The 17,523-nt window shown below is 32.9% G+C and overlaps 1 protein-coding gene across 1 annotated transcript; it reads left to right on the forward strand.

The window, feature by feature from the left end:
- The first annotated feature begins 905 nt into the window (after positions 1–905).
- LOC143056244 (solute carrier organic anion transporter family member 2A1-like) lies at positions 906–17,334 on the forward strand. The gene is made up of 10 exons (XM_076229330.1): positions 906–1,008; positions 1,493–2,122; positions 3,885–3,971; positions 6,384–6,569; positions 7,303–7,467; positions 11,128–11,317; positions 12,206–12,335; positions 13,420–13,577; positions 16,003–16,067; positions 16,526–17,334. Exons 1-10 carry the CDS (start codon positions 990–992, stop codon positions 16,858–16,860), a joined length of 1,965 nt encoding a protein of 654 aa, XP_076085445.1. The 5' UTR covers positions 906–989; the 3' UTR covers positions 16,861–17,334.
- The last annotated feature ends 189 nt before the right edge of the window (positions 17,335–17,523 follow it).

Consider the following 17,523-nt stretch of genomic DNA (forward strand, 5'->3'; position numbering starts at 1 on the left):
TCAATATTATAACCGACGTAACAAATATTGATTATGTCACCTTTAACATAAGACGATTTAAAATATTTGATTGTAGTTGGATGTGTAACATCCAGTGGCAAATAGTTCATGCATCTTTAGAACTTGAACAAATTAACAAGAAATACAATAGGTAGGTTCTGTAAGTGTGGACGTCCGGGATGAAAGTCCGAGAAAGGACGGCTACTGTAAAAGTTATGGTAAATTGAATCGGGACAGAAATATTAACCTGCAACAGGTCATTTGGTCCGAGACCACAAATATTGTCCCTAGTATTGACAGCGGGTTACTTGCCATTAATTTTTATACCCCTTCAAAATTTATTTCTCCATGTTTAATGTCTCAAATTGCAAGTAGGGGTGAAATTACACTGAAAGAAATTTGGGTCCAGAATTTTAAAGGAAAGTAGTGATTTGATCCAGCTGAAAAAAGGTTTAAAATTAGCACTTCGGAAGCTGTCAAGAGATTTCAAGACGCCCTAAACATAAAATTGTCCATATTTTGAGTTAGAGCCGATGAAGTTTTCTATAATTTTGATATAATTTGTCCCAAAAGTAGTACAACACACTGTAAAAGTTTCTTTTAGAAAGCGCAGGTGGGATTTCTTTTATTTTCATTTATGTTCCAAAAGAAATGCACTACGCAATAATTGTGGTCTCGGACCATTTACGGACCTCAAATAGTGTATATAAATATAAACGAGTTTTATAGTTCTCCTTTTTCAGCAAAGATATATAAGTTCAATCATTTTACGTGGAAATTTAATTTAATTTAGATTAAAAGACATAATAACACGTGTTCACAGGTAAACACGTTTTAAGTCCATGTATATTTACAAGATATGGTAGCTTTTTGTTTGCACAATAGCCTTTTAAATTTTGTAAAGGTATATTATATCTATTTACTTTGAATGGATAGTATGTACTTAAATCAGCTGGTACGTCGTATATAGCCATACTACGCGAGTTCATATGATCGAATATCAACAAGGTAAGTGTTTGTGTTTGTGTGTGTGTGTTGGGGAATGCTAGTATGGCATACACGTGACTATGTTGTTTTTTTTTAATTCTAAATATGATCAGTCATTTATTTGTCACCATATATACGAATAATGATGTAGGTTAACACTTTGATCTTGATACTCGACAAATACTTACATAAATATACGGATATGTGGTATGATTGCCAATGACACAAACTGTCTGTTAAAACTACAGGTCACCGTACGGCCTTAAAAGTGAGCAAAACCAATACTGTTACCAACGTATACGACATCGTTAAGACAATGTTAGGACATTCTAGATCAATGCGGATAGTAATCCGACCTTTTCACTTTTAGTGTCTAAGCGCTGTCTGATCTCAAACGGGAGCAATAATCGGTACTGTGTGAACGCCGCAGTACATCCGTTTATTTCGTACAAATTACAATATAATGTATGCAACTTGAAATTTCATCACAAACTTTCTTTTCCAGAAATGAATACACAATCTGATAAATGTGGGATCGGCAGATGTCAACCAAAAAGTCTCCAGTATTGTGCGACCATAGCTTGTTTTACGGGCATCTACAGTTTATCCAGTTTGACAACATCCACCTTGTCAATTTATATAAGTTCGCAGATAACAACCCTAGAAAAACAATTTGGCTTTAATAGTTCACAAAGTGGATTTCTGTTAAGTTGTAATGACATTGGTTTCTTGTTGTTGACACTATTTGTGAGCTATAGAGCAACGACTGCTCATATCCCACTTGCACTAGGTATATCAACAGTACTTTATGGATTTGCCGGCATTTTGTGTTCCTTTGCATATTTTCTTATGCCGAGTCAGGGTAGTAGAACAGAAACAACAAATAGAACAAGTTTTGAGCAAACAGATTCTTTACAATTGTGCAATCTTATGAATTTATCGTCATACGATGCAGACCAGTGTGAAAGCGAGGCTCCTAAAGCTGTAGGTACAGCAACAACATTTACCCCTTTTGCTATGGTTATCATAGCTATTGGTATGATATTGCAAGGTATTGGGAAGTCTCCAAGGACGCCCTATGTTTCTTACTACGTTGATGAAAATGTTGAGAAAAGGAAAACATCTATGTATCTTGGTAAGTTAACAAATAAAGGATGTTCGCCTTTCTGTTCAAAACTGACGAGCTTTTTAAAAGACTGTTCTAAATTGAAAGTATACAAATAAACTTATTAATGACATAAATTGATGAAAAAAATAAGGGTCCGTGTGCTTGTTTTCAAGATGTAAGCTATTGAACATTTGGTGGGAAATGGTTCTCTGTAGATTTTTCATACTTTTAACATTGAATGCTTTTTGTTTCGAAAACTATGAAAAGAACAAGGATTATTTTTTATTAAATATTTTAAAAATATAGCTTTTAGATCCATGTGTAATAACATTATGAAAATAAAAGTAGGGTTTAGCGGGCAACATTTTTAAAATACAGTACATTGATAAAACCAGAGGATTCCGAATGTCTGGCAAAAATTATTAAAGGCATGAAATGAAACTGGACGTTAAGCAATCAACGATCCCGCAATCCATTCATCTCTTTTTGCATGATTTTGATGGGGTTAACAAAAGACTTACGTAGTTTTCTTTAAATTTTCAGTGAACTAACTACTAATTGAGAAGCATCCTTTGAGTTCATATATCAGTGAACATGAATTAACAATTGGTTTCTTGACATGCAGAGATCAACTCTTGTATGCAATATAGAGACTCGTTGGACAAATTGTTTAACAGAGCAGTAACTGATTATGATCGTTTATGTCCAAACTCGTATAATAAAAAGAAAAAAAAAAAAACCATTGCAAAACTAGATGTGTCAAAGCGACACGAATGGCCCCGTCTCAAAAAGTTGAAAAATCTGCAATTTCAATTACACATGTGGACACAAACATGATGGTAGTCTCACATATCAAACATCAGCTCAAAATCTGGAGGCGTATAGAAAAAAAGTCTGTATAACTGTGATTTTCAACAATTTTCAAAGTTGTAAACCCTTAATTTTGGCAAAAATTAGCAGAGCGGAGCGGAACGAAACTTAAACTTGATATGTAACTCATCATGAGTAACTCACCTACCAAAAATCAGCCCAATATCTGAAAGCGTTTAGAAAAAAAGTCTCTAAAACTGAATAATTTATCAAAGTCCAAAGCCCGTAATTTCGGCAAAAACTAGCCGAGCGGAAAAAAAACTTTAATTTGATCTGTAACATATCTTCATTAACTCACATACCAAAAATCATCCCAATATCTGAAATAATTTAGAAAAAAAGTCTGTATAACTGTGATTTCCAACAATTTATCAAAGTCCAAAGCCCGTTATTTAGGCAAAAATTAGCGGAGCAGAACGAAACTTAAACTTAATCTGTAACTCATCATTGTTAACTTATATACCAAAAATCAGCCCAATATCTGAAGGCGTTAAGAAAAAATCTCCGTATAATAGTTTGTTGCGGAATGACGGAATTTTGGAATAACGGAATTACGGAATTTCGGAATTTCAGATTTACGGAATTACGGAATTTCGGAATTTCAGATTTACGGAATTACGGAATTTCGGAATTTCGAAATTACGGACAAGGGTAAAACTATATGGCACCGACAACTTCGTTGAGGGGCCATAAAAAAAAAGGTTTTTATTTTAAATCAATGGAGACCGAACGGATGTGTTTTACCCTAAGTGTGGTATCATCATGACTTTGAGCACGTTTATCTTTCTGAACATTATACATTTTATTTTATTTGGAATATAATTTGTATGCTTAATATTCATTTATTTGACCTTGTACATTTTGTATCCAATGTATGTTCATAAAATTATGTACAGTGTGTGCTTGTTTTTTTTTTTAGGTATAATCATTACTGTTGGTATATTTGGACCAGCACTGGCATTTGCCTTAGGAGCAGTTTTTAGTAATATATACGTTACATTAGAAGGTACATGATATTTTGGCTTCGCTCGTTTAAATGAAAAAAATAGAAAACAAATAAAGCAAACACAAGAAAAAAAATGCGATAACAGGGACAGATTTTAGAGTAATTAAAACTAGTTGAAGTCTATAACATGGTGGTTTGCCTATCAAAAGTCAATAAAAGTCAATATTTTTATTTCATATGATACTTTTTTTTATGTATAAACATGTTTTGGTACCGGCTGTTTCCACTTGAAATTAATGTCTTCACATAGATAATTGTGACAGCGGAAATTTGATGCTTTCAGAGAATACGAATCATAAAATAATTTATACTTTTTGTGAAATTCAATACTTGAATATATACTTTGATTTATTTAAGATTTTAATGAGAGAAAAAAAACATTATTTTGTAAAAAAGATTTAATCTAGTCGTCTTATTAGTGTCAATTTAAGAAAAAGCTTAAAATTAGAAAGTCGCGTTACGTTACCATAGTTAAACTGAGCACAGTACCTAACCTAATCATAGAGTTAAACTGAACACTGCATGCGACCTAATCATCGTTAAACTGAAAAAATTATGTACTTTGACCTATAAAGGTTTACTTTTTTCAAATTTTGAATTGGATGGAGAGTTGTCTCATTGACACTCATTCCACATAAACTGAAACGTGACTGTAGTGTAATGTTTATTTGTCGTTAAGGGTACAGTTGAGTAGAATCTTAGTTTAGAAATGCATGGTTTACGCTAGAGAAAGAGTTAGGCAGATTTAGACGTTTGGCGGGAAAGTTAGTGGTCGGGTCGAAAGTTATAGGGGTGATCGTAAAGGACTCTCTATGCTCCGTAAGGGTAACATATAGAGAACACCCCTATCAAGGAAATAGTGGTATCGACCACGGGTATATAAGAGAGTGAGAAACGGCACTTGAGGCTGTCGGTTGGCTGACGATGAGCCGTCATAAGTCAACAGAGCGTACGTCGGTAATATTAAGGGCTGAAAGAGCTTTAATATTTAGAGGACACTTTGTACCGGGTACAAAGTAAACGTACGAGTTGATTGGATTGACAAGGCAGACTGTCCCACTCGGAGGACAAGTTGTACCAGCCCGCACTGTCTGGTAGTGACAGACTGTCCGATCAGAGGACAAGTTGTACCAGACTGCACTGTCTAGTAGTAACAGACTGTCCCATTCGGAGGACAAGCTGTACCAGCCACATTGTCTTATAGTGACATAACGTCCCATTAGGAGGACAGGCTGTTATATTGTATAAACTTGTATATATAAGAGTTCATACGTACTTTGTATCGACAAGGAGCCCGTGTATATATTTTGGTTCATTGTGAATAAAGTAGATAGCTGTAGTTTTTAGTATTACCGTATTGTTTGTGGACAACTTGGATCCAAGCATTGACTGGAACGGACGTTTGGGATATAAACGCCTGGTTACACGTTACAGTAGTTAAACTGAATACTGTTCGTAATAAAACCAGAGTTAAACTGAGCAGTATATATTAAACTGAACATAACCTAAGTTAAACCATAGTTAAACTGAACACTGTACGTAACCTAACCATAGATAAACTGAATATTGTGCGTAACTTTACCATAGTTAAACTGAACACTCCATGCGAAACGTCGGTAATAATGCAAACTAGACAAATATCCACCAAAGTTTAGATGACATGGGTGTTCGTGTTTATATATGTCTCCTTCATCTTTTATTTGGTGCTGAATGTAAGTTCATGAAAGTATCTGTTAAATTCAATAACACCTATAAAGACAAAGGGCCATGTAGACTTTTACATATTAAATGGTACACAAAATACAAGGGAGTATCCGAAAGTAACAAATCCAATAAAAACAGACATCTCTATGACCAAGAATAGTAGATGACCTGGTCGTAAAATTAATGCAATTTCTGGTTCATTCCAAGTACTTTCAAGGTCGAGAGTATCTGTTACAATTTTTATACCCCATCTGTGGGCATTATGGTTTTTGGTTTGTACGTCCGTCCGTTCATCCGTCCGTCTGTTCCGCTGTAGGTTAAAGATTTTGGTGAAATATTTTGATCAAGGTAGTTTTTGATGAAGTTGAAGTCCAATCAACTTGAATCTTAGTACACATGTTCCCTGTGGTATGACCTTTCTAATCTTATTGCCAAATCAGAATTTTCATGGTCCACTGATGCCAGAAAATGATAGTGCAAGTTGGGCATGCGTGTACTATGGACACATGCTTGTTGGTAATTATCCCCACCCAATTTTAACATTACAAGTATGTCACGTGACTAGAATTTGCATACACGAATCTTTATATAATTCTTTCGTACGCCGAAGCCAATTTTCAACATATTTCAACATAAATGAAAAATGACTATCACCCAAATGTTTTAATTGTTCACCCATAAAGAATAAATTTATAATATTTATTTCAGATGTTACCATTACAACAAGGGACCCACGCTGGATAGGTGCATGGTGGTTAGGCTTCCTCATTTTTGGAATTATTAGCATAGTGATATCTTTGCCGTTGTTTTGTTTTCCAAAGCACTTCCAATCAAATAAGGAAGTAATAAAAACCGAACCAAAGGAAAATGTTAAATTTCTCAGTCATATGAAAGGTTTGTTAAAATTTGCTTTGAAACATCATCTTTTTTTTTTTTATATAGAACTGTCATATAATTATACTTGTGAAAGAGAGGCGAAAGTTACCTAAAGGACACACACACTCATATGTTGAAAATAAGCTGACAACGCCAATGTAAAAATAGTGAAAGACCAAGAGAAAAGTAAACACTGAGCAAGCGAACCCATCAAAAACCTGGGGTTCGTGTTTTCCCAGATGTTGAAAGGGTAAGCAGATCCTGCTCTATTTTATTACATTATTAAATACACGTAGATTTACATATTGCATAATGACCGTATTAAAAATGCTTTAAAAAAACCTAGCTTTGCCAACTAAATTATGTTTGAGCAATTGAACAGTTGAATAACATGAAGTATCAAATTATCTGTAATTCTGTGGTCTATTCTCCAAATAAAGCTTCGGTATGCCTTGTCTGTTATGCAGAAAATGAATTTAAATCGTCTCACGTATTTTTTTTTCATTGCGATTTAGAACTTGAAATAATTCGTTTTGACACATGTCTGCTATTGAAAACTGTATGTTGACTTCTAGATATCGTTTGATTATCAACTGTATCAATAGGCGTTGTCTCATTGAGAGTTCTGGTTTATTTTTACAGCTGACGTATTCAATGCAAGAGAGTCATGATACCTCCTTCACGTACCCTATAATATTGACTATTAACTATCATTTAAAGGATATCTGAAATGTTTCTGTATTTATTGTAGGATTTATAAGCACTGTACTACGTCTATTTAGGAACGGGTGTTTCACCTTTTCTATCCTGGGCAGTTGTTTACAAATGTTCTTTGTATCGGGTATGATTTCTTTCATGCCAAAGTTTTTGGAAACACAGTTTACTATACCCACGTGGCATGCTAACTTATTAATGGGTAAGTTTATCTGATTAAATACGAACTGAATAACTATATTTTCACCAAGGCTGATGTTAAAATATTGTTTTTTATTCTCAGAAAAGCTTCTTTTTGGTATTGTTAAAAGAATTAAAATATAAGACGTTTGAAAATAAATGTACCCAAAACGCCAGAAATGCTTGTTAATCCTTCTATTTTTTTTTATGAAGAATCACCCTCTTTAATAAGTTTTATAATATGTTCTGCTGATAATATACTTTCATTAATTGTTTGTATTATTTTTTCAATAGAGAAGCGATATAGCATAAATTTTATGCGTAATGTGCGACAAATGTCCAGAAGCGAGTGTTAATTTTTATAATTGGCGACTTTAAATTTACAAAATGAGTTGTCTTCCTTTTACTGGAAAAGCATCTAATGAGGTGTGGTACGATTGCCAATAAAACAACTATCCATCAGAGTCCAAATGATATGGATGAAAGTAGAGATCTAAGTCACCTTATGACCGTTAAAAATGAGCAAAATTAATACTGGTAAGTTCATAATAAAAGCCACGACTTGACGAAACGTGAAACAATTCAGACGAAAAAAAAAAACCGCAACGAAAATAAATGATTAATGATCAAGTTATAAACAAAAATCAAATATACGTGTATGAAAACGATAGCAATATTGACATTGGACAGGCAGCACCATAGCAATTGCGGAGTTAAACATGTTTACCTACACTCAACTATTCTCTTAACCTGCAACAGTAGTATACATTGTACCAGCACACAAGTAACACATGTAGGCAATATGATTGATTTATTAAAAACAAAACCAATCACAATACCGATAAAAAAATATTCAAAGATTTTACTGGGGTGTTAACTTGACAACCTTAGAACAAATGTTTTTAAAGGGCCAATGAGTTAACAATGATCGTACTAAACTAATATGATCTATAAACCACATTACCGTAAACATTCCGATGTAATGTCCATATTTTAATAAATTTGTACAAATACAGCCATGCTTAATTTTTGTATCTAAAAAAGAATTTAGTAAAGATTCAACCTCAATTATTTATGCCTTTTCCATAGAATTCGTTCATTTGAATTTAAAACGATGATACTGGTAAACGGACATAGCGAACGCGTTGTAAAACATCCACACATTTTAAGAAGGAAAGAAAACAAATAACAATATGGGACGAAAAATTGTCTCTTTTTTTATGAGTGTCCCGTATGAAATGGAAATGTAGAAAATAGCAATTATTGCTGTTAATATTAAATCCATTCAATGGGAGTTTGCTTGGTTAAAATCAAATATAAATCAAGAATTCTTGATTATCCAAAGCATACATATCATCCAAGAAACTTGTTTAAATAAACAAATTAAATAGGATCTTCGCATAGTTATGCCATTAACAATACAGATATAATAGTAAAAAGTTAAATAACAAAAATTCCGAACTCCAAGAAAAACTCAAATCGGAAATTCCGTTTTCATTTGACAAAACCAAAGCACATCAAAAGAAATAATTAATTCTATAGTTTTCATATCCTCCCGCCTGTATTACGAAAGGTGATATCAAGTTAAGTAATGGTTTTACGGACACTAGTCTACAGCACAAAAGGTTAGGTGTAAAAACTTAATAGAAGAAGAGGTATTTCCTCATATTATCCTTTCGTAGCTGTTTTATAAATAAAAGGATGTTTTTGTCCCAGGTTGATGACCCTGGCCGTGTTGGTCACAACTTTTTGGAACTTTTGGTCCTCGGTGCTATTCAGCTTTGTACTTGTTTTGGCTTTCAAACTTTTTTCATCTGGGCGTCGCTGGTTAGTCTTGTGTGGACGTAGCGCGCGTCTGGCGTATTAAATTTTTAACCAGGTACCTTTTGTTGGCTATTAATCGTTTGTAACTCTGTCCTATATTTTCTCCCATTTATTTGTATTGTAGTCCTGTCATGTAATGTTGTCATTGTAATGTTATAATTAACATTGCCATTAGAGCGGGAGGTTTGGCATGCCACAAAACCAGGTTCAATCCACCATTTTAATCTTAAAATGCCCTGTACCAAGTCAGGGAAATGGCCATTGTTATATTATAGTTCGTTTCTGTGTGCGTTACATTTTAATGTTGTATTTCTGTTGTGTCGTAGTTCTCTTATATTTGATGCGTTTCGCTCAGTTTTAGTTTGCAACTCGGATTTGTTTTTTCTCTATCGATTTATGAATTTCTAACAGCGGTATACTACTGTTGCCTTTATTTAAAAAGAGATGGTAGAATTTTTTTTTTTTTTTTACAAACGAGCAAATCATATTACATACAACAATTCTCATTGAAAAGTTATAAGTGCATTTACAATTTATTATTCAACGAAAAATTTAATGAACATAAATAAAAAGATGAGGGCGATTCAGTTAACATGTACCAGTGCCTGACTGTGACTAAAATATGATTTACTGTAAAAGTAGATATCAGAGCCATGAAAACCATTAAAAGGAGAATACCAAAGTTTTAGAATTTAAATACAAAAAGACATTATTTTAAAAGTTAGGTGGGGTTTCTAAGTATTCGACGATAGATTTTTAAACTTCTATAAACGACTTCTGTGTCAATGTATTTTCAAATTTCGATTTCACAGCTGGGTAACGGATTTAGTTTTTTCGTTATAAAGAATTGAAATAAGCGAAATCACAGTCATTTTGTATGGGTTATAAAGGGTTAAATAGTTTCGGTTGTCAATCTAATAATACTTGGAAAAATATTTTTCAACCAAAAAAGCATTGTTGCATTTAATAGTTATCAAAGGTACCAGGATTATAATTTAGTACGCCAGACGCGTGTTTCGTCTACATAAGTCTCATCAGTGACGCTCATAGCAAAATAGTTATAAAGCCAACAAGTACAAATTTGAAGAGCATAAAGAATCCAAAATTTCCAAAAGTTGTGCCAAATACGGCTAAGGTAATCTATGCCTCGGATATGAAAATCCTTAGGTTTTCGAAATATAAAGAGGCGCTAAGAAAAAGACACCTTATCTACTTTAAGGCCATATAACAGGCTAGATGTACACATCGTGATTGAATTATATATGAACCATTTAAAGAACACATTTATTTTTGGTGCACTTATAAGTAATGAGATATATTCATTGGGTTTCTTATCAACGTTCAAGGATATTTTTATTCAATTTACATAAAAGTAAAAAAGTAATTTGATTGGTTCGGTTCTCAAATTAATAAACATACCGATGGATAAATAAATGTAGTTCCACTTGTCTCTTGTCTAATTAATTTAGAGATACTAAGGATGTTCGACCCCCAGGAATAACATACCTTAGCTGTATGAGACAACAAAACATCTCGAAAATTTTGGTCTTCAATCTTGTACCTTATTTTACGTTTTGAAAGTTTTTGATGCGTCTATTCCTGGTGGTTCTTTAGTTAACGAAACTCGCGTCTAGAATACACTATCTTAAGCCATATATCTATGATGAGTTTATTTAATACCCTCTTCTGCTAAATGAAACATATCTTTTAGGTAAACAATAAATAAAGCACGCTTAGAATACAATTTTTATTTTACGATATAGGATAGTCATTGCTCTGAACCTGTTGCATTTCTTTTTCAAATTCATTGTGACAAAAAACACTGATGATTTAAACGAACTGCAACATTAATTTTTAGGTGGTCTTAATATCTGCTCTGCTTCACTTGGGACATTCATTGGTGGATTCATTGTATACAAATTTCGAATGACCCCGTATGCATGCATGAAATTAGCACTGATTTTGACAGCCACTACAAGTTTCGCTCCACTAATTGGATTTTTTGTTGGATGCGATAACCCAGAAATAATTGGATACAACACAAAAAGGTAGACTTTTACGTTCTGTTTTGTTTTTGTTTTCATTGTGGTATATCATTTGTTATTTACACTTTCACTATTTATTGTTGCAGTACCATTTTTGTCTTCATTAGTGCCAACTGATTGTTGCTCAAAATCCAGAATCCACAATGAATTATCCGGTTCCGTTGTACGTCGCAAAAACACTCAGATGAAACGAAAGGGACAATCAAACACCATAAATCACTGTTTTCCAGACAACACACAACATTGTTAAATATTTTCATCTGAAACATATTGTAATCTGACTAGACAAAATCGGACCGATTTTTTCGGAACACTACCGATCCATGAGACTTTTCGGACAATGATAGGGCATTAAAGATAGGATCATTGAAGATAGTAATCTGATTTTTTTATTTTTCGTGTCGTATTGCCGGCTCATCTCAAACGGATGTCATAATCGTTGCTGTGTGTACGTCGTATGAAAAACATTATATTAACATTACATTAAAAAATCTTTCGATTTTGCCATTTGGTAAGGGACTTTCCGTTTTGAATTTTATTTGGAGTTCGGTACTTTTGTTATTTTACATTTTACCTCAAAGCTTTAACAACTCTATTAGCTTTCTTCTGACTGGCTTGTTTTGAATATGTGACTTTTAGTTCATTTTAAATTAAGGTGGCATTTTGAATTTTGAAGATCGAAATTCAGTGATTGAATTTCGATCTTCAGATATTAAATCTCTAATTTCAAACTGGACTTGAGTAGCACTTAATATATAGCAAGTAACATCATTATATTACTGTGCGTAAACCGGTCTAAATGACACGGTACGCGAAAATCAAGCTGATCACAACATTTTCATGTATGTAAAATACATAACAACATTAATATTTCATGTTCCTTTTTTGTAGCAATGTCAATTTAACAACTTGTATCGAAGACTGTAATTGTAACAAGGATACTTATTTTCCTGTGTGTGGTTCGGACAACCGGAACTATTTTTCGTATTGTCAAGCTGGGTGTATGGAACATAATTTAGACGTAAGCTTATATTACTCGTAGACAAATAAACCGTAAATGTCCTTCGCGTCATTCGGTCGGGGTTGCATTATATTTTTTCGAAGATTCAATCCTAAAGCTACTTCAGCTGACTTTTCGTACAATCCAAATTATCTGAATTGAAAGGGTCAGGACAGGTTTGTGATTTGGGGTAAAACAGCAGTTGTTCATTATGATTATTCATATCAGAATTACTGTTGACTGGCGGTGCAAGACTCTGCCAAGTATGGTAGTATTGCTACATGAAAAAAAGTTTCAAAATTGACGGTGTAAATATGTAATTGTAAAGTCGAAAATTCAAAAAAGTATTTGTTTAAATATGTGGTCGTTTCTGTAATCAAGATCCCCCCAAGGCAGGGTGATAAACCCTTCATGTACGTTTCACCCCTGGGCCCGGAGGACTAGCATCTTTAATGTAAGGTTTCCACCCTCTATAAGATTGCTGTTGCTAACGAGTTTCATCTACCATTTTTTGTGTTTGAATTCACTTCCATAGCCTTTGATTCAAAAATCCAATCACAAGGCAATGATATTATTTGATCCATAGCTGTGACAAGGATAATGAGCGCTAGGACATGTCCAAACACCGTTTAATTTGGCCTACCCACTGCATCTCTCGGGCCCTTGTTGCTCCGAGTTCTTCTATATATGCACATGGGAAAATGTAGTCAATTTAACTATGTACTGTCGCGTGGAGGCACTTTAGAAGTCTTTGATAGTGTAGATATAAAAAAGAAGATGTGGTAGGATTGCCAATGAGACAACTCTCCACAAGAGACCAAAATGACACAGAAATTTACAACTATAGAGGCTTTTTACTGGCAGGAAAGTTTTACATACAACTGATGTTCACCCATTATTGAGTTAGCCATAGGCAATACAGAGTATAAACTCATCACTTTCACTAGAAGCATACACAATCCCTGTGTTAAGTACCACATGCACAGCTCAAGTTACTGATGTTAACAGAACATATTCTGGTGTGTGCTATAAAAGACGAAAATCCATTAAATCTGCAACACAGCACTGACAATTTATTAATCTTATGTATAAATGTCTTTTCCAGGGATACGCTGAGTGTAAATGTATCGGAGAAGGCGCCACTGCTACACCAGGACTTTGTAAACCAGATTGCGATATGCTGTATGTTTATATATCACTGGTATTTGTGTTTGCTTTGTCGCAGACAATAGCTCTCATGCCTGAATATATATTTGTGATGAGGTAGGTTTTTTTTTCTTTCACTGTTATCTAAATATTAAAACTTTTTCCATCCTTTTTGTAGCAATTGCAAGCTACTATGTTATAAAATGAAATTGATTTATTGAAGCTCAATAAATATATATTCACCAAAAATAGATTTTTTTTACCTTAACATTTAAATGCAACAAATTTCAATTCAAAAACGTATTTAACACATAGTTGACCGATAAAAAAAACCTGTTAACAAACTAACTTTAAGAACTGTCCGTGGCATTCCCATGTACAATAGTAACGTGAATGAGAATCTGTGAATTTTTCAAACCTACTCTCTTTTATGAAAACATGAACAAAATTGTAAAAAAAAAATATATTGCTACAAAGATGACTAGAAAGAAGAAAAACAAAGTCTGGGAACAGAAAGTGTCTTCGATTTTTTTCCAGCCTGTTTTCGTCCTGCTTGTTCTGTTATCCCTGAAAATAATTTCGTCGTTGACTTAAATTGATCCTATACTTTGCGATATTCAATGGCACAATTTCATTATCATATTATTTTATTAAAACCTTAAGGTGGTCCATAACACTACACTGAGATAACTCTGTTAAAATTAAGTGAATACTTTGTCACGTTCTATTGTTAAGGAAATATTAAAGTCATATGAAACGAGTGACTGGTGAAAAATAATGTTATTCCAATTCTTGAACCAATGCATACAAACATCATAAACTTAGTCTTCTGTGCACGATTTTATCATTTTTTTTTCCGCATAATTTTCGTTTACTAGTAATCGTCAATTTTTTTTTCAATCAGTCAGTGTTATTGTGAAAATATGGCAGGTAATTAAACTTCGTGTTTTGAAGCCGAAGTTTAACGATTGTCACCTGTTGTCAACAATCAACAAAATGGATGGATATTGAGCACGTGTTTAACATGTACAATCAGATAATAGTTTATTTAAAGGACATCCATGCGTATTGCGATCACCGAATTTTTACGAGATGGGTCACACTAAGGTCACTTTGCATATGGAAAATATGTCGGGGAATTCCTTCCTGGAAGGAAGCAATTAAAATAAAGTAAAGTTCTTCTAAATATGAACAAATTAAAGAATTTTCTTCAGAAAAAAGTATATGTACATAAGTTTTATAATGAAAACTATCCATTGAGTTATAAAAAAAAATATGCATTATTTTTTTTAATTTGAGGTTTCTTATGACTTTAAGCTTCTCAATGGTCAAAATTAGTGTTTTTAAAACTGTTATATATCCAATGATTTCTTTTCGGATTAATTGTGTGGTTAAAGTTTATTGAAATTTTTATATTTTGTCAACGGTTTAAAGTATATATTTTGATAAAGTTTTATGAAAATTAAACGAGCCAAATTAATTTTAAGTTAAGGTGTTTGGTACCACCTTGAATTATCTCTTGTTGTTATCCGTTAAATAAGGATCTTATCTATATAAAATTATTTTTAGTATTGATGACATAATTTTCAATGACAAACACCATACATGCTTTACTGTTAGCCCCTTTTGTTGGGTTGCTTTCTGATCTATGTGTATCACCTTTTATTCATATAGATATATTACAAACATGTATCTCGATTACTATAGGGATCATATGCCTGATAATGTATAACATAAAATAAAACAGCACGAAGAAAAAAATGGTATATGTGATAAACGCGTCTGTGAAACAACATGCGCAACACATACACACATCATGCACTAAAAGTGAACAAGTAAATATTAAAACACAAATCAAAGATACCTGGTTTAAAAGCTTGAACCCCAGACGCGAGTTTCCTCCAAAGAAAAATCATCAGTGACGTTAAAATAAAAAGTAAAAAGTTGGAAATGCCGAATAAAGAACGAAGCAGATGAACATTAAGGACCCATAATTATGAAAATGGTTGCACAATTAAGCTAAAGTAATCTATTCCTGGAGTTGCAAATCCTATGTTTTTTCTGAAAATGTTAAGCTTTTTAAACAAAAAATATATTAATGAAAACAAAAATTATTTAAAAGCCATTTCAGGAATGACTGTAATATTTTTTTTGTCTACTATATGAAGAAAAAACATTAAAATCGTGGTTTACACTGAATGAAATTTACAAGTGTGAACCACATTTTTTAGGTCATATGTCATATTCTAAAAGACAGCAAAATATAACATTCCTTCCTTATAATTTAATTTTAAATCCATTTTGTAGGAGTAAATCATGAAAAACACTGACAACGTCACGGTTATATGACAAAATTATGTCAATGAGATGATAGACAAAAACGTTTCAGCAAATCAGAAGATTTGTTACATCTAAAAATCAATTATATGAAAAGAATGCTAAACATATGCTTCAAACTCTATAGTCTTATAGATGACACCATACACCTATCTCAATTATTCTTACATGATCTTCCTCTCTCAATTTTCAAATGAATTTTCAGATGTGTGGATGACAAGGATAAAGCCATGGCACTTGCATTCAGATCTTTATTAGCCACAGTATTGGGTAAACATAATATTTTTCTGTATTTTTTATTATACTGGAGTTGCCACTTGTATATAATGCTTCTCCACCACGCGCGTCATTTAAAAGTAAATGCAAAGACTGATCGACTAGGAGTCCTGACAGGCGACATGAATGTGATCTCTTTGTTTAAATATGATACAGTGTATCTATGAAGTACAAAGCAGAGTATGAAAATAAGAATATATTGTGTGTTTGCCAATCCACTCTCCACCAGAGACCAAATGACGTAAACATTATGTTTAACCTTGTGATTTGCCATTGGATTATGGACTTTCCTTTTTTAATTTTCCTCAAAGTTCAGTATTTTTGTGATTTTACTTTTTTTTCATATATATTTTCCATGTTCACGTTCTGCATTTTTTCACATGTTGAATGGTAGTTTGCATTCCAATCTCTGTGATATCAGCTTAATGTTATTCTTTTCTCTTATTTCAAAGGTTGGTTTCCAGGTCCGGTAATAGTAGGAAAAGTAGTTGATACATGTTGCCGATTATGGAATTCAAGTTGTGGCGGAACGGGCGCATGCGCTTTGTACGATTTAGTAGATTTTAGATATCGACGTCATGCATTAGATTTAGGTGTGAAGTTGGTAGCAACTGTATTCTCGTTCCTTGCTTTCATGTGTGCGAGAAATAGACAAGATCTTAAACAGAAACCAGTTAGTAAGTTAGAGAAAACAATAATACCAGAAGTAGAGGAGTTAATGGAGAAATCAACAGATGACGAACACATCCATGGGCACAGAAAACTTATAAATGGTCATTCGGCTTAAATGTTTGTTATGTGCTATTATATGCAATACATATATATTTAATATACAAGTAAAATATTCCATTTAAAAGGTAAAAGTAAGCGTGCAATATATTAAATTATCGCAATACCATAATGCAAAATCGTTTGCTACACATGGTGTTTTGTCAACTCAGATGATTTGCAGTAATAGAGCTATTGCTAGTGCAATATAATATTCTACGTTTTGGACAACGTTCGCTTAAGCAATATAAATGCATCCATCCTTAAGTACATTGTTTGTATTTACTACACAAGTTTCATTTTACTTTTAATGTGAGAAAACAGATTTGTGCAAGAACCAGTTGTATCGGACATAAAAAAAGTGTGCAATAATCATTCGTATCGCACGTTAAACATATAAAGTACTTATTTTAAATGATTTCATGTTTTTATATTTTTATAAGGTATTGTCATACTATATACATATTCAATACAAGACATACTTGTTTCTGTATATTTTCGTACTTTATTTTAGTGCATATTTTTATGTAGAATAGATTTTTTTAAGTAAAAAATAATCTTGCAATAAAGTATTTACTTTTCTAAAGTTTGTATGTAAATGGTTTGTTTGATGTAGTTTGACGAGGAAACATGGATAAACCTAATGTCATATATTCAGAAAAAGTGAGCCTTTCAAAAGAGG

Source organism: Mytilus galloprovincialis, chromosome 13 (genome assembly GCF_965363235.1).
Source record: "Mytilus galloprovincialis chromosome 13, xbMytGall1.hap1.1, whole genome shotgun sequence".
NCBI lineage: Eukaryota > Metazoa > Mollusca > Bivalvia > Mytilida > Mytilidae > Mytilus > Mytilus galloprovincialis.

Excerpts from the sequence above, each read along its gene's own strand:
- LOC143056244 (XM_076229330.1), top strand. Across the intron at positions 2,123-3,884 it reads GAAAACATCTATGTATCTTG|GTATAATCATTACTGTTGGT; the intron begins GTAAGTTAACAA and ends TTTTTTTTTTAG. Across the intron at positions 12,336-13,419 it reads GTATGGAACATAATTTAGAC|GGATACGCTGAGTGTAAATG; the intron begins GTAAGCTTATAT and ends TGTCTTTTCCAG.